The 18,951-nt window shown below is 33.5% G+C and overlaps 1 protein-coding gene across 1 annotated transcript; it reads left to right on the top strand.

The window, feature by feature from the left end:
• The first annotated feature begins 1,687 nt into the window (after window positions 1–1,687).
• Window positions 1,688–3,354, top strand: LOC131627296 (uncharacterized). Its single transcript, XM_058898134.1, has 5 exons — window positions 1,688–1,815; window positions 2,149–2,220; window positions 2,314–2,451; window positions 2,730–2,803; window positions 2,915–3,354. The coding sequence occupies exons 2-5, from the start codon at window positions 2,161–2,163 to the stop codon at window positions 3,048–3,050; spliced, it is 408 nt and encodes a 135-aa protein (XP_058754117.1). The 5' UTR covers window positions 1,688–1,815; window positions 2,149–2,160; the 3' UTR covers window positions 3,051–3,354.
• Window positions 3,355–18,951: the final 15,597 nt, after the last annotated feature.

Below are 18,951 nucleotides of genomic sequence, written 5' to 3'. Positions count from 1 at the left end.
TGTACACGACAAAATCGTTGGTGAATCGACTCTTCCTGAATCAAGCTTTGTACTCATTCAAGATGATTGAAGATAAATTGTTGGTTGAGTAGTTGGATATGTTCAACAAGCTGATTCTTGATCGTGAAAATATTGATGTGAAGATCGATGATGAACACCAAGCGTTGTTACTGTTGTGCGCTTTTCCTCGAACACATGTTCACTTCAAAGAAACTCTCTTGTATGGAAGGGAGTCACTGACCTTTGAAGAAGTTCAATCAGCCTTGTATTCTAAGGACTTAAACGAACGAAAGGATCATAAATCTTCGACAGTTGGTGAAGGTTTGGCCGTTAAGGGAAAATTCTTGCAAAATGATGGTAAGTTCGACAAGAAGAAAGATAAAAGTCACCAGAAGTCCGACAGTGGCAAAACATTTGATATTTGATGCTATCATTGTATGAAGGAGGGTCGCATAAGAAAAGTATGCCCTGAACGCCTGAAAGATCATTGTTGCATGCAAGCTCACCATACCATTAATATCCTTAAAGATTATGAAACAATCAAGGATTTAGGGATAGACGTATTACCATAAGTTATGATAAGATAAGTATTATATTTAGTTTTGGAATCATGAAGAATTTGTTGTGCCAAAATAGAAATCAACTAGTTTTTTCATAGATTTCTTTTGATCCTGAGCAACCTTTGAATAATCTTCAGAGATACCAACACTATTATGGTCATAATCATTTTTAATTTATGATGTAAACAAATCATACGATCTATATAAAATGGAATCTCCTTTTACCAATTTTTTCAAATTTAATATCTACGACTCCTATTTCAATAGTGCATGACTGTATGCTTGCAAGGTGTCATTAGATTAAAAATAATAATTGATCGTACCTGATCAGACTGGATCGTCAATAGCCTGCAATTTGTTGGATTTTGAGAACGGGGGGGAAGGGTGTACCTGCAGGGTACTCCGATGACAATGTAAGAAGGAGAACAAGGGAGTGCAAGTACTAAGGTAGAGTGAGAAAAGAATGAATATCCGACCCTCTAGTGAAAGATGGTATTTATAGCCCCCAGCGCTGATTATTGGAGGCCCAGAAGTAGGAAACTGTTAGGATCCTACGTGGTAGGGCAGAGTTAGCATGTGACTCATATCCTGGATGAATCGACCGTAGGGTTCGGAGGTCGTGGACCGAGTCTTCTACTAGCAGGTTGACAACACGCTCTTCACGAGACACGTAGATTTGACGCTCCAACAGTCAATAGAAGACATGCGCCTAATTGGGCCTAAACCCTGGACTGGGCCTGCTCGGCCTAGACCAGAATAATAATATTTAAGTATTTTGACGATTATTAACAAATATAGATACTCACAATGATGAATATCATTAAATCCGTATTCATACTCTTAAATAATGGATAGTGAAATATCCGTTAATTTTATCTGCAATATTCAATAAGTCATCAAATTTGTAATGGTGATAGTTTACCCAAAGTTTTTTAAGGAATTTTTTTTTTTTTTTGGCCATCCTTCCCTTTTCTCATATTGTTATTTAAATGTCATTTTTTTAATTTACTTTTTAATAAAAAACAAAGTCACCATTTTTTAAACTTGTCCATGCACTTATACTTATCTATTTATTTTATTCGATTTAAATTTTTATTCTATTCAATTTTCGCTCTTTTAAGTTTTATTACTAAATATTTTCATTTCATCATCTCGCTTTACCAAGTTTAAGTCCTTCCTTTGCACGCCACTGATTCCTATTGTGATTTTTCATTTCTTCTTCACCATCCCTCTTCTCTCTACTGCGCTTCTTCAGGTTTCTCTCTCCACATGCTTAGTTCATTTTTCAGAATAACTTCATTATAGCAACCGCGAAACTCCGCGACGGCAGCTACATGCGCCGTGAAATGCATGTGAGACAGCCGCAACAGTGATGCGCGCCGTTCTGTTCTCGTGAAATGCATTTGAGCGGTCGCTCCCCTCCGCATCGCCGCAAACACGCCGATTTCGGCCGCGATTAACTACTTAGTCTCAGTTTTTTGAAATTTGTGATTTATCATGTTTGTCTATAATAATAAACTAATCTTGATTAAGAAATTTATGTAACCTAGAAACTAATCGTAACTGATTTTGTAATTGCATCCGTAAGCTTAATCAACGAATGTCGACTCAAAAGGGAAGCATGGATAGCGGAGGTGCAAGGAAACGTATGAAACCTGAGGTAATTGTTTTCAACTTTGTTGAATTCTTACTTCATTTCTAGCATCATTTTAGATTTCATTTTGTTTTTCTCTTGATGAATAAACATCTACAGGAAAAGATTGGAGATGAAGCAGAATCTCAGATGATACTTGTACAGGATGAAGGATTCGAGACTAACCTCGTTGGATCTGAAGATATGGAACTCAACATTTCTCTTGTTCTCGAGAAGATCGAGAACTTTACTCAGAGGGTATCTATTAGCTATGAAGCACAAACATCGGAAATATGGCACCGACACTGACACGTCGACACCAGTAATAATTTTAAAAAATGAATAAATTAAACGTAACCACAAGTGTTGCTGTCGGTTTTGAACAACGACACTGACTCGGACACATTTTTTTCACAGGTGTCGGTTCTACATTGACTATTGGCTATATATAGTTAGTTACACACTGTTTGAAGCTTGAAATCATACTCTAGATGAATGTCAACTCCTTGAAATGTTTAATTGTGGGTTTCTTGTAGGTATCTGAGCTCTTAGAATCAGGGAAAACAATGTTTAAGGATCTCTGTAATGAATTTGAAGAGAAACTGATTATGTGAGATATGAAGTTACCATTCAACATTCAAACCTGGAACTATCTTTCACTTTTAATACTGTTAGTTTTTGACAATTTAGGATATGATTCTTTTATTTTTCTAATATGCAGGATTCACAAGGAGCAAGTTGAAAAATGGCAGGAAGAAATCAAAGAATTGCGTACACTTGATGCATCAAATGAGGAAGCCAATGCTCTTCTGCAAAATGCTCGATATGTACTTCAGCTCAGCCGTAATGATGAGTGAAGTTAGTTGTCAGTGTCTATATTCGTTTATAATCTGTCGCCCCCAAACATTAATCAGGTAAAAAGTATACTTTGATAGAAGAGGTGTGAATGTGCCAACCCTGGGAATACTTGGCCAGTTTTGGATTGTTAGAATTCAATTCATTTCTGTTGGACTGTGTGTTTGACTGGTTATCATTAGATTAAACTTTAATTTGAGATATATCCTCATGAGTCACGATATATGGTTAATCTTGTTAAAGGTATTGAAGATATTTTAATTAGTAATGAGTAATGACAGATAAATCTGTAGCATCTTAGTTTGAGGGATGGCATTTCAAGAACAGGATCATTGTTTTTTGAGTTTTGCAAGTGCTGCAAGGTAAAAACTTGCACGATTCCCACCTTTTTCCCCCTAAATGCATTTTGTTTTGACTTGCCTCTGTTTGATTTCAACTTGCCTTGACCAATTCTTGATGATGATTTGAGCTTTGCTGAAGCCTAGCATTATTTAAATAGTTGATATTGAGGATTTAAGGTGTTTACTAGAAGGTTTTTCAACGTCTACCTATTAAGTGAAAACTTATGAAGTATGTTATCTTAACTTTTACTGGAAAGCCAGAAACAATTTCCCGTTATATTTGTTCAACATTTTTAACTTAGCGTTCTTTTGCTTTGTAGTAAGTGGAATAGAAAACTTTGAGACTATTTTACAATCAATATATTAGAGTAAAAAAATGATTAGCCAAATGATTAGCCATAGTTAGGAAGAAGAGAACATATGCTTATTACTTGACTTTGTCTAGGGGAGTCCTTTAATTTCAGTTTTATTTTTATTTCTTTTCTGGTTTTTTTTTGTGATGAATATTCATTTTTTTTATCATTTTTGTCAAGTAGATCTAAGGCTGAAATTTCATCAATAAAAATAATAAGTGAAATGTATAGATTCGAATTCGCGGTCTTACATTAATATGATGAAATTTTAAAATTATTATACATTTTCCTTTAATAATGTGTGACACATTTATTAAAAATTCTTAACATTCATATTCAACAAGAATCAAGATATTCTTAAATATACCTATATTTTTATAAAATTCCTTAAATCTTCATCTCCAACAACAAGAACGTCAGACTATTAAATAAGTCACTCAGATTTATCTTTATTTCGTATTACTTTGGTTATGAGGTAATCTCTTGAGTGTGAAAATCTTTACGATTGTGTTTTTTTTGTTGAGTGTGAAAATTTTCACGATTATGCTTTTTTTAAAGATTTTATAAATTTAAGATGTACGAGTATTATATTTAAAGTGTCTTTTCTTAAACAAAATGGTAGTATTATAGCCATTCTGAAACAAGTGGAAAGATGGTGATAGTATGTAGAAGATTGTGAAAAATGATTTTTTTTTCGTGTGACTCTTGGAATTGCTTTTTCATTGGTAATAAAATAATTAAATATGAATCTCTTTGTTACTTTGATGAAGTTATAAGTTTTTCTAGGGGTTTTAATGAGTTTCCAAACTTTTGTTTTTTAGCCACTTTTGAGTTTTTGTTATGATAAATAAATAGTGATTGTAGTGGTAGCATCTTCTAACGTAAAGAACTAAATAAGTTCCCAACATTTTAAAACTTTAACGGACACTATAGTCTATAGGTATGAAAATTATTTTTTTTATTCTCTAGATATCTTTTAAAAATTTTGAAAAAATTGTGATAAAACAACTACCTTTCGAACACCACCAAAAACAACTTTTTCAACTATTTCTAACTGATTTAAAATAGAATTGGTGAGTCCACTCATTGATTTCAATTATTGCATCATAAAAACAATAGCAACACAATACATAAATTCAAATACACAAACAACAACAATCCATAACACAAATTTTTAAAACCAAACTTATACTTACCGCAATCATATCTCTAGTACACTTCTTCCACATACCCTTGGTCAACTTCACTTGTTCCTTCCCAGTCAACCTCTCTTGCTCCTCCTAATGCACCTTCTCCCGTCCCTTCTGGATCAACCTCTCTCGCTCTTCCTGATGCACCCTCTCACGTTCCTTCTAAGTCACTTTGTCCCACACCTCCTGAGTCAACTTCTCCTGCTCCTTTTCTAAACACTTCTTGTATCCTCTCACCCACCCTTTGATCAAATATCTCTTCAATTTCTTTCTTGCACATTACTTCGTTACTTTTTGTCATGATCCAAAAAATAACCTCAAGCTAACGCCTATTCCAAGATAATAGACACGCCCACCATGCTCCTCAGTTCTAATCATTTCTACCAGTATGTCATGGCTCTCTTGTGGAACAAAGGTACCATCTTTGTTTTTTTGGGATCAAGGCTTCTAGAAGGATCTCCCGACTCTAATTCTCTTTGTTTTTTTTTCTTTAATCATTATCTGTTCTAGTTTATCATATCCTCCACGAGACAATTTATGTGTATAAATATTTCTTGCTCCATTCTTCTTTATGTTTTGGCTCTTAGCCAATAATTCAAGACTGACGTGAGACTTGACAACTTTCTCCCAAGTGTCCTTCACAATAAAATAAATTAAAAATAAATACTCTAATATCGGTCCATATTTGATTTTTTAATTTGCCATAAACTTCGTTCAAATTATCTATTAAAATGACGACTTTTCTTCTACCTTGTACTACCACCTAACTCCTGAAATTATCCAAATTTTCACTATTAATATTATCAGTTGTTGGACAAAAATCAACTAGGTAGCTAATATCATTTTGGTGGAATTTTGACAACTTGGTCATCATCATGACACATCTAAAATTTCTTTTACTTTTAACCTTAGTAGAGGTAGTTATATGGTAGGTAGAGGTTGTATGAGAGGTGTTGGTTGATTCGCCCATCTTAGTTTAAAAAGGAACGAGAATAAACATTTTACTTAACACAAATCAACAAATGCACCTAATACGTATAAATTATACTACTCATGATACAAATGGACTTTTGTCAACAACAACACTAAAGAGAAAAGCCTATTTTTATCAACATACTTAGAATAATCTCTTTCAACATAATATATAAGCAATAAGCAATTACAACAACAAAACTAACATTTCTAAGTTATGTGCATGGATAAAGTGAGTTATGTATCAATAACATGATGATGAAGATTCTCTCAAGTTTGGTTGGAAGAGTTGTTGTTTGAACACGTACGTGTGTTTGAAAAGATGATGGATTCCGAGTTTAGGGAGTTTTGATGAATATGAAAACCACCTAGGCTTTTTTTAAGCGAATGAAGATGAAACGAGTGTTGAAAGTTAAATGAAACGTTAGAGTCTAGTTCTGTGAAGTATACATGCTCAACAACTTTCACGTCCGGTAGTAGGATCAACCAATGGAATAGATTAATTTAAAATTTTAAAAAAAAGCGTCATATTCCGAGAATTGAAGCAAATGATATTTTCCTTTGGTTGGGTGAAATAACTGAGGGAATAGACAAATTTTTTTAAAAAAATTCTAGAAAAATAAGGGTCATTTGAAACAATGTGATATTTAAATAAATAATTTAACGAAATCAATTTTTTTTAAGTAATTAATTTAATTTTTTTTAATCAAATCTTTCTTTTTCATCTAACAAAGATTAATGTTGTAATTAAAAATAAATACAAAATAGAAAAAGTCGCCAACTGAAATAATGTAATGTTTGATCTTTAAGTCAATTGAAAAATAAAAATAAAAACAAAAAATACAGTAATTAGAATTCAAAATGGGGTCTTTGATGAAACTATTCCCTCAATTTATATTATAATTGAGAGAATATGTGTGTTTAAAAAAAACAATTAAACATGATGCATGGATGAAATATACCATACCTTATTTGTAATCATGCTTCTTACTTGTTATTGAGTTGGAGGAATGTCCAACAACTATGATCGAACAATACTACCCAAGATCAAAGGTCTACAAACGTTATTTGGAGCAAACCTTCGATTAGTCGTCTCAAATGCAATATTAACACATCCTTCTATAATTCTTGTAACACGGCAGAAATAAGTGTGTGTGCATTTGAGATGTTGAGGGTTAATTTTGGTAATTCAGACTAGGTGGTTTTCACCTAATACCCAGGTCGATACAAGGGAAGCTTTAGGTCTTCTGTTATCTATAAAATGGGCGTTTGATCTTGGTTTTTATGGATCGAGTAGCTTTTGAGCTGGATGCTAAAAGCTTAATGGATAGTGTAAATAATCACCAACAGAACGTTTCAGATTTTGATGTTATTACTTATGAATGTAAGCACTTATTAGCTCATTACTTTAGGAATTCTCATGTTAAGTTCATTAGAAGACAAACTAATGAGGGTGTCTATGTTTTGATACACTAACTCTCAAATTATAAATTATCTAAAATAAAAAAAATTTATTACATAATTATTTTTTATTACTTTTTTTTGTCGTTTAACTTTTTTTTATATCACTAATAAAAAATAATTTTATAAATATTTTTTTCATATAGATATAATTACACGTCTTAATCTACACGAAATGGTTTAAATTTGTATAATTCAGAATGGAGAGTACTTAATTCCCTAATGCAATATCTTTACAACTTACAAGTGAGAAAAAATATTTGAAAAATATTCGACATTCAACAATTACAAGTGTGGTTGTCGTGTGTGAACTGCAAAGCTAGCAAATGGCGTAATATATGGCACTTATTGATGATGATTTTATAGCTAACTTGTTCATGTTTCTCAATACCCAATACGAAAATTATTTGCTCTTTTGGAATTTAGTTTAGTTTTTAGGTAAAATTTAATTAAAATGAAAAATTATTTTAAAATAAACTAAAATAACAGTAAAATTTATTTTAAAAAAATTATTTGGAAGAAACCAAATTAAATCAAAGGAGATGAATTTCGAAAGTGGTCATCCAGACCGATTCAAAAGAACTACATAACCCCATCATCAAAAAGAACAATGACAAAGGTATAGGTTTGAGTTTAAAGCGACAAATTAAGGAGTTGAACAAGTTGATATAATTTCGTATTATTCACATCTTTAAAGAATCAAATATATTTCGCAAAACTAGGGACAAATCATAGTATAGCATTTGTATTTTAGAATCTTATCTTATGGTGTCTTATGGAAGCGTATAAGTTGTTAAAATGGGTTACCTTATCTTAAACGGGTCGGAAAAATTATATCTCATACCTCTACCATTATTTCTCTATCCCTACTTTTTTTTTTAAATATTTCAATTCTATCCTTTTAATTTATAAAATAATTTTATTATTTAATATTTATCATTTCACACCCCTACCAAAGTGCATCGGATAACTTACAATCGAGTTTTCCAGTTTGTAATTCTTTTTCACCGGATAACTTGCAGCCAAGTTATCCGGTTTGTAATTTTTCTTCACTGGATAACTTGCAGTCAAGTTATCCGGTTTGTAATTTTTCTTCAATGGATAACTTGCAGTCAAGTTATCCAGTTTGTAATATTATAGAAAACGATTTTATTTACTTTTGGCCACAGTTTTTCATTGTTGACTAAACTTTTTTATTTTTTATTTTATATACTTTTGACCACGGTTGTTCCTTGTTGCCTAAACTTTTTATTATTTTTTTTAATTTTCGGGTTAGTTAAAACTATGCATCATCATCATTTTTAAATGGTTTTAGATTTTTTTTCCTAACAACCCTTTCATATTTCCATCATATTTTGACTTCATCAAGATTAAATGTAGTGTCTGTAACGCCCCAAACTACTTTTAGGATTACCTACTAACCCCACAAACCAACACGAGTCTTTTCATCATACGTTTTCTTCACTCACACGTTGTGGGGTCAGTTAGTAATCTTGAAAGTAGTTTCGAGCGTTACAGACACTACATTTAATCTGGATGAAGTCAAAATATAATGGAAACATGAAAGGGTTGTTGGGAAAAAAATCTAAAACCATTTAAAAATGATGATGGTGCATAGTTTTTAACTAATCCGAAAATAAAAAATAAAATAAAAAAGTTTAGGCAACAAAGAAAAATCGTGGCCAAAAGAAAATAAAATTGGTATCTGTAATATTAAAAATTGGATAACTTGACCGCAAGTTATCCGGTGAAGAAAAATTACAAACCGGATAACTTGACTGCAATTTATCCGGTGAAGAAAAGTTACAAACCGGATAACTTGACTGCAAGTTATCCGGTGAAGAAAAGTTACAAATCGGATAACTTGACTGCAAGTTATCCGGTGAAGAAAAATTACAAACCGGATAACTTGAGTGCAAGTTATCCGATGCACTTTGGTAGGGGTGTGAAATGGTAAATATTAAATAATAAAATTATTTTATAAATTAAAAAAATAGAATTAGAATATTTTAAAAAATGTAAGGGTAGAGGGATAATGATAGGGGTACGAGGTATAATTTTCCCTGAGCATGACCCTAAATGGGCTTCAGGCTACCCGACCCTAAATGGACTTTTTCATTTAAAAAATTAAAATAAAACTCCATAATATTTATTATAAATAAAATTAAAAATTATGTTATTTTAAACATAATATATTTTTAATTACAATAATATATGCTGGGGGGATGTCCTGTTCTAGGCATCAAAGCCTTGCTAGTATTGTTGGTTTTACTGTGACCTCCCTCCCCTTTATTCATCTTGGTGTTCCAATTTTTATTGGTAGGCCTAAAGCTTGTCATTTTCAATATCTTGCAGACAGAGTCAGAATTAAGCTCGCGGCTTGGAAAGCGCATCTCCTCACCATGGCTGGAAGAGTCCAGTTGGTTAAAGCTGTGATCCTAAGCATGTTAGTGCACTGTATATCCATTTATTGCTGGCCTATCAGCATCATCAAAACTATTGAAAGATGGATGAGGAATTTCATATGGAGCGGCAACATGGATAAGAGAAAGATGATTACGGCGAATTGGAAGACTTGCTGCAAAAGCCTTAAAGAAGGAGGCCTTGGCATCAAATCTATTAGGGCATTCAACGAGGCTACAAATCTGCACCTTTGTTGGAACTTTATGAATGAATCCTGTACCTGGGCCCGTGTCCTTGCTGCGAGAGTTAAGAGGACCAAAGGCCATATCTCCTATTCCATTAAGTCTTCTCTTTGGAGCAGCTTTAAGGAGAATTATGCAACTGTTGAAGAAAATTACCAATGGACAATAGGAAATGGAGCTAAGGTTAATGTTTGGCTTGACAATTGGTTGGGTGAACCTCTTGCTCATAAATTCAATATTCCTCTTATATACCATAAACATCTCAAAACTAAAGTTTGTGATTGGCTTGTTAATGGTTCTTGGAACATTCCGGCCAACATCCAGTCTGCTTTTCCCATTTTGCTTCCTCTAATTTCTAAGATTGTACCATATACATCTGGGACTGAAGATCTGCTTGTCTGGACCAGCACTGAAGATGGAAATCTCTCTATAAAAGTGGCCTATGACTTTATCATTAAACCAACTATATATGCTTCTTGGACTTCTTTCCCCTGGAACAATTGTATTCCTCCCTCTCACTTTTTGCTCATCTGGAGATTCATTCACGGTAAAATCCCATCGGATGATAACTTTCAAGCTAGGGGATTGCCGTTCCCTTCTATGTGCTCCATTTGCAGGAAATTCTCTGAATCTGCTCAGCATATTTTCTTTGAATGCTCTTTTGCTAAACAACTTTTGAATTGGCTCTCCTCCATGATTAGTTGTTCTCCTATTTCATCTATTGGTGACTGTTTCACTGTGTTCGAGGGTGGCTGGTCCCCTCAAGCTAGGCTAACGATTTGCTCCGGTTTCACCTCCATGTTTTATCATATCTGGACGGCGAGGAACATAGCTAGATTTGAAGATAGGTTAACCTCTTGGGAAAGCTATCGTCCAGCTATTGTTTCTCAGGTCAAGCTAACTGGTTGTGGTAATTCAAAGTTCTCCAATTCTGACATGAAAAGCTTCAGTGTTCTGAAAGCTTTTGATATTGTTTTGCACCCTCGGCCGCCTATTAGATACATTGAGGTTTTGTGGTCTCCCCCGTATGCGGATTGGATTAAATGTAACGTTGATGGTCTCGCGAAGGGTTCTCCTATGACTAGTTCTTGTGGCGGTATTTTTAGAGACGCTAGTACCGGTCATATGGGAAGCTTTTGTGCTTATCTTAATGAAGGGAATTCTGTTACAACAGAGCTTTTGGCTGCGGTTATTGCTATAGAGCAGGCAAAGGCTAGAAATTGGTCTAAATTATGGATCGAAACGGATTGCTCCTTAGTGGTGAAGGCTTTCTCTAACCCTAACCTTGTCCCTTGGCACATTAAATCTCGTTGGCTTCATTGTCGTGAGTACACTCTTCACATGGATTTCATGATTACGCACACGTTCCGTGAAGCTAATTTTTGCGCCGATTTCTTGGCTAACCTCGGGTTCCAAACTAAGACCTTCACTTGGTTTGATAATTTACATTTTGGTTTGTACAAATATTTTTTGCTTGATAAGCAAGGCACTCCTAGATTTAGGCTTTGTAATTAATGGGCCTTGTTTTCTCTTTGTCCTTGTAATCCTTTTTTTCTTTTAATGAAATCTTCCTTTGATTAATATATATATATATATATATATATATATATATATATATATATATATATATATATATATATATATATATATATATGCTATTTTGAAATAAATAATATAAATATTAATATTAATAAAAAAAATTAATTATACGGGCCTATGGACTACCTACGGCCCATGTGGGCCAGCCCTAATGGGTAGCGGGCTTTTTAGGGTTGGACTAAAAAAGCCCTTAAAATATGGGCTCTAATTTTAAGGCTCAAGTCCTATAATTTTTTCGAGTATGGCGATCCGACACATATGGGCTAGCCCATTTTGATAGCTCTACTCCTATGTAGTTAACATGTTTAGAACCTCCTTCAAAAGAGTTGTTGGTATCAAGGTGTGTAATTGTTTTTTTTGGACTTAGGCCGTCATTAATCATAATTAAAAATTATAGTTAGAGTTAGAGAGTTGATGTATATGTATATATTTTGCTATTGATTTGTTATAGTTAGAGAGTTGATGTATATGTATATATTTTGCTATTGCATGTTGCTACTATACTACTAAAGCAAATACATTTTCTTCATTTACTTGCGTGTATGATTTAACTTGTTTTAAATACACAACGAGTAATAAAAAAATGGCTTCATCCTTCAATCTTATAAAAATTAGAACTTTCATGAAAACATGTTGAGTTTGATCTCAAACGGAGTTGTTTGCAAGACATTCTTAGTTAAATCGTTGTTAAAGTAGATAATTTTAAATTACTAACATATTCCTAATCACTTTGTAATTTGTTCAATTGGCTACTTCAATCCAATTTTTAAATTTTTAAAATAGAAATTGTTGACTTTTGATGGTTAAGAGAACAATCTTTTCTCATTAAAAGAATATTATTAAGACCATAATAATTTAAGTTTGGTTAACTAATTCTATATTTGGTTCTACATATGGGAGAAAACAAAAAAATTCTAAAATATAGTAATTCATTTTGTTAATGGTTGATTTTTACAAAGTAGAATTGATTTTATCTTTAGAATTATATTTTTTAGTTTTTTATTTTAAACTTAATTTCTACATTAGTTTATTTTAAATTTAATTTGTATACTAAATTTTATCATTCATCTCAAATGTATTAAAACATAAATTATTTTATCTTCAATTAAATTTAAATTATTATTAATTTCACAAAATCAATTCAATAAAAATCAATTTTTCGTCATTCATAAATAAGGATGGGCTAAAAAAGCTTTAACTTGTGTAAGCTTTCTAAGTCTATACAAACAATGGTTGAGAATATCTGCCATGTAGTTTTCCTAAATATTCTCCATATTTAAAAATCAATCAAATATCTTGAAAACAGAGATAGTCTCTTATCCCTAAAAAAAGCACCACATAAGATTACATAATATTCCAAAATATTCTGCACTTGTAAATAAAACAAACTTCAACAGATCCAGCTTACTTAACAAACACGATGTCAAATCGATCCTGCATAGAACATCTTTCTTCGACATGACTTCTTTAGTTGAAGTGATTAGAACATCTTGTTTAACATGTTACCAAAAGTTAGTTTTACCTAACATAATGTCAACCATAACATTGAGAATTAACACATCCAATTTGTGATTCTCTTTAATATTATTAAGAAAATCAATGTTGATCTTCAGCATGCCCAACATCACACTCTGCGGTGTCAGCTCACAGACCAAACTCAAGTCTCTGAATTTCTCAATCAATTCCAATTTCTTAACCATCATAGCAGACATATGCAAAGACTTCCGACTTAAAGCATCATCCACGACATTAGCTTTATCGGGATAATAATTCAAGCCAAACTCATAATCCTTCAAGAATTCCAACCACCTATGTTGCCTCATATTCAATCCCTTCTAATCGATCAAATACCTTAAACTCTTATGATCACTAAACACCTCAAATCTGGAACCATAAATATAATGCCTCCAAATCTTCAACACTAACACCACTGCAGCCAACTCCAAATATTAAGTAGGATAGTTTTTCTCATGAACTCTCAATTGTCTTGAAGCATAAGCCAGTACCTTGCCATTCTGCATCAGCACACCATATAAAGACACCATCGACGCATCACAATACACCATAAATGATTCATTCGGTTCAAGTAAAATCAAAATTGGAGCCGTAGTCAATCTCTTCTTCAGCTCTACGAAATTATTCTCACAATGAACGTCTTATATAAATGCCTTACCTTTACAAGTCATCTGAGTCAACGGAAGTGCTAACTTGGAAAAGCCTTCAATAAACCTGCAATAATAATCAACTAAGCCCAAAAAGCTTATAATATCTGTAACTGACTTCGTAGCCTCCCATTGTAACACTGCATCTACTTTGGACAGATCCACAGTAATACCATCACCTGAAATAACATGACCAAGAAAACTAACTTCTTGCAACCAGAACTCACACTTTGAAAGCTTTGCATACAACTTCTTCTCTTTTAACACTTGTAACACAATTCGTAAATGTTCTACATGCTCTTCTTCTGATTTAGAATAGATCATAATATCATCAATAAAACCCACCACAAATTGATCTAGATAAGTATGAAATATAGGATTCATGTATTCCATAAATACTCCATGTGCATTAGAAACATCGAACGACATCACCAAATATTCATAGTCTTCATACCGAGTTCTAAAAGCCGTCTTCTGAACATCCTCATTCTTAACCCGAATTTGACGGTAACCCGGCCTCAAGTCAATTTTTTTAAACACACGAGCACCCACCAACGGGTCCATCAAATCATCTATTCTCGAAAGTGGATACTTATTCTTGATCGTTACTTTATTCAACAATCGATAATCCACGCACAACCTCATACTACCATGTTTCTTCTTTATCAACAACACAGAAGCTCCCCAAGGTGACACATTTGGTCTTACAAATTTCCTTTCCAGCAAATCCTCTAATTGCTTTTCAGTTCAGCTAGTTCTGACGCCGATTTCTTAAATGATGCCATAGAAACAGGTTTGGTACCAAGGATAACATCATTAGAGTACTCCACCTTTCGCTCTGGCGGTACATCTAACATATCATCTAGAAACCCCTCTAGAAAATCACATGCTACCGACAATTCATTAATTACAGCTTGACTTTTAGCGGATAAAGATGTAAACAATGAAAATACTTGAGCTTCATCTCCAAAGAGTTCTTCTACTTGCTTAGCAGATATAAACATCAACTCTTCACCTTTGTCGAACTTAGGTTCACGCTCTAGAGGCAAGTCGCAGATATCTTAAAGAAAAACATCAGAAATTTACACACCATTGGCATATCACTAACCGTCACAATGCTCTCTACTCTCTGAGAAGCAAACATCAACAATACCTGGTTGTTCTTCCTCAAAGATATCCCAACTTGATTGGAAGACCGGAATCTCAAATATGCATTCTCTTCGGGTGCGGGAAACCACACAAGATCAACAACATATGCACTCTTGCAATCAACGGTATGTTGTACCAACTCTCCACACCTACAACATCGCAGAGAAGCAAAAGCTTTTTCCCCACTTGTTTCAATCCCCTCTGTTTCTCCTATGCCACATGTGCTGCAAGGTATTTCGTGCCTTGAGTAAGATGGCCTCTACGATGTCCATACCATAACTACCTTCCTCAAAATCTCCTCTCTCTATGACATCTCTCGCAATTATTGCAATACGCTAATAGATCGATAATAGGTTATGAGCATGGTCATCCCTAGCCCGCTTCTCTTCTAATATCTTATGATGAGCTAGTCTAGGTGATGCTCCCGCAGCATCTAGTTTCTTATAAGAATGTGACACTCGATAGAACTATTTGGTGTAGCCCTGTGCAGTAGCCCATAGATTAGGAGTTGGAAAATTGTGTGCACCATTTGGTACCAGATGACTATAGAAATCGTATATATGGAAAACTATTAGAGAAACAGACACAAAGAGACGTCTTGGAATAGTTTAAAGAAACCTAAATTGGCGCATGACCCTCTCAGGAAGATATGGATACATCAAGCACCAACCACAAGCCAACCATCTATAATGTAAGTCTATGTTGTCCAAGGGACACGTCTAATGGTGACTATCCTACAAGCAGAAGCATATGTTATTTGCTACAGTGCGGTCAATAAACACTCAGAACGGCTTTATCGTCTAACTCCCTTTGAATAGGCTAAAGGCACAAGCACATGGATATTCCTTAGTGTAGTTATTCTCAGCTTCCCAGTTGAATATGTGAGGAAGGTGATAAATGATCCACGCTTGAAAATGGTTCATATAAAATTTTAACAAATGTAACACAAATGTTATGAAAATATCAATAACATTAAAGGTTGCAAATATATTACCGTAAATATCATGCATCTGCCTGTCATTTATCTTGTCTTCCAAAGACAATCTTCATCTAGTTTATATTACAGATAAACCAAACATGCGGCCCTTATTTGTACTTGTGGAGCTGCACTAAGTAGATGAAGTATGTCAAGTAGACTACATCGACGTAGGTTGCACTTTTGTTTATAAATATTATCGTGCCAACCAAGTACGTGAAGTATGCCCCAATGCATATTTTATGTCAAACAAAACCTGCCTGTTGTCACATTGGATCTCCATTGCCGCATCCAGGTGGTATTTTTACAGTTCTGCCAGATATGAAAATTGGGCATGAGCGTCTCTCGTGGCATCAAGCTCCTCTTGGAACTCACCTGGGTAAGTTCTTAAATAGTTCACCATCATTTCATGTGCCTTGGATCTGTTGATCTGAGAATGATTTAGTAATCTTCCCCAAATCGGAAGATGCAGAAGGCATGAGATATTATCAAGCGTGACAGACATCTCACCATGAGAGGTGTAGAAATTTGACGTCTCCTTGTCCCATCTCTCCACAAAATCCGCCAAAATTCCATGGTTTATGGTCTTATATCTAGTTGTGCATAAATCTACTAGCCTAGAGTAACGAACTACATCTTGAAACCATGCGCCTTCATTGTGTTCTAGGTTCGAAATCTTCCTAGAATGGTTAACAAATTTTTTCATCTCAAAAATAAATATATCAAAACCACTCACAACACAATTAGTATGAAACAGATGTAACATAAAAGTAAATAAATATACTTCTCCTTCTGGCACATGGCTAGTAGTATTTTCTGCATGGAGAGGAAGTAAGGAGGTGTCATAGGGGCCTCATGGAAAACTATTAAAAACTGGAGTAAAATAACAACAAGTTCCTCTAATTGTGCTTTAAGGTCTAAATACGAAACATGGGAAACACGCCTCCTGAAAAACAACGTCGCAGACACGTGAGCTCCGAAACTCAATGCTTTTGAATCAAATGAATTCGCACCAACCAGTGGTCGTGAGGGTCTGGCCCTCTTCCAGCGTACTAGAGCATGTTGGGCTACTCGATCCTGCCTTAATCTGTCTGGGTTTTCAGTCAGTGTACCTATAATAAAACCAGAATATCATATCAATATTAAATTGTTGCAGGAACAAAGGAAAGTAAAGTATAGAAAAATTCGGAGATGCATCTCCATAAAATAGGAAAGGAAAAATCTGGAGATGTATCTCCATAAAAATTGCGATTGTAGAAAATGTAGAAAATCCCATATGATTCCCTAAACACTAAAAAATTGGAATTTGTGCGTGTCTATACAAGCTACCTATTTTAAATATAACTACAACATAGTTTATTTTAAACAACCTATTTTACCTAATGCAGGCATCACAACTAAAAAATAGAAAGGAAATGAGAAACTTAGCGATTGAGAGTTGTTGTGTAAAATCTTGAATGGAGTGAATTAATGTCCTAGGATTGATTGCAATGAGGTAGAAGTAGTGTTGAAGCTTGAAAATAGGGCACTTGAATCGTACTCACGAGCTCTTTGAAGGGTTTGTGAAAGTTTAGCAACTGAAGAAGGAATGTGGGAAAGGTCTCGCGTGAGTTATTTTAATTAAAACCCATCCAAAGATGCATCTCCGTAAAACTCACTGAGCATAAAACACAGAGTTTTTAAATAAGGGTTGTTACGAAGATGCATCTCTAAACACATTTTTGAGCAAAATGGAGTGGTTCACTCACTAAAGCATTGAGAGTGTGTAATATGGTCACATCCGAAGATGCATCTTCGAAATCTTTAGATGTTTGTGACTTTTCACCATGATAAAATAGCACTCCATGGAAGCATGGAGCAGATAAAGTAATACCCAATTTTTATTCAATATAAAATTTGGATTGATGCAAATACATTAGTTTTGACAATGCATGCGGTCACTTAACTTGAAATAATTTTAAGAGAATTTATTTATCAAGTGAATATTTAAAATGATGTTATACAATTTAATTTTCATAAATTTGAAGTTCTAAATTATCAAGCAATTACGATTTTAAAGTACAGAGTAATACTACCTTTAACTCTCAAGATTATTTTTTATTATATAATTTATTATTTATTATTCTTCCTTTTTTATTTTTTTTTTGTAGTTTAAAAATTTCCTTTTTAATATCTTTAATAAGAAAATCATTTTATAAATAATTTTTTCATATAGTTATAATTGTTAGGAAATATACCAATTAAAACACCTAATAAAAGTCCAATATAATTGATTATTCCATGATCATACTTTTCCAAGTCTAATAATAACAATGGAATAATAAGAATGTCTTCTTTGTGAATGAATAAGAATATAAAAATGATTATTGTGATTCTCACCGACACAAATGGTGGTTAAACTCTTTTTTACTTTTATCTCAAAAGACTTCCACTCTGATGATATTATAAATGAAACAAGATATTATTTTATAGCCAATGCATGCAATAAATAGATGGTTATAACATAAGGAAATTTTTTCTCTTTTTCTTTCCATCGGTTTACTAAAAGTTTCCTCGTACTTTAATTTAATTTACTATTTGTTATAGTGTTTACTCCTTCTTTTTCTCTCCTTCTAAAGAGGAAACCCATTAATCTCTTCCTTTTGATTTAGATGGAGGGATCCAACAGTCCAACAACTCTCCTGCATAACTCGTGCTTGTCGCTATGTAAGGACTTGGTCATTATATTTAAGCAATTGTCATTAGTATAAAATTTTCAAGTTGTAATTGGTTAGAATCCAACATATCATGTATCTAGTGTTATCTCACATCAAATATGCTTTGACCTCGAGTGAAAACTCAAATTCTTTCTCAATTAGATTATGCTATGACTATCATAATGCACAACACACATCTGTTGTTCTTTCCCAAAATTCATGCAAGAACTGCTCCATCCATAACATTTTGTTGCATGCTTCTATTGTTGCAATGAATTATGCATCCATGGTAGAAAAAGCAACAAATTTTGTAGCTTTAACTTCCATGTTACATCTCCCCCAAAAAAATATAATCAAGA

This window comes from Vicia villosa, unplaced genomic scaffold (genome assembly GCF_029867415.1).
Source record: "Vicia villosa cultivar HV-30 ecotype Madison, WI unplaced genomic scaffold, Vvil1.0 ctg.000358F_1_1, whole genome shotgun sequence".
NCBI lineage: Eukaryota > Viridiplantae > Streptophyta > Magnoliopsida > Fabales > Fabaceae > Vicia > Vicia villosa.
This window is presented reverse-complemented; position numbering and strand designations above follow the sequence as displayed.

What these genes read in the sequence shown, in the direction of transcription:
- LOC131627296 (XM_058898134.1), top strand. Translation starts at nt 2,161, where the DNA reads ATGTCGACTCAAAAGGGAAGCATGGATAGCGGAGGTGCAAGGAAACGT. An exon ending in GGAAACGTATGAAACCTGAG is followed by an intron (nt 2,221 to 2,313) that starts GTAATTGTTTTC and finishes AAACATCTACAG; the next exon opens with GAAAAGATTGGAGATGAAGC. An exon ending in TTTGAAGAGAAACTGATTAT is followed by an intron (nt 2,804 to 2,914) that starts GTGAGATATGAA and finishes TCTAATATGCAG; the next exon opens with GATTCACAAGGAGCAAGTTG.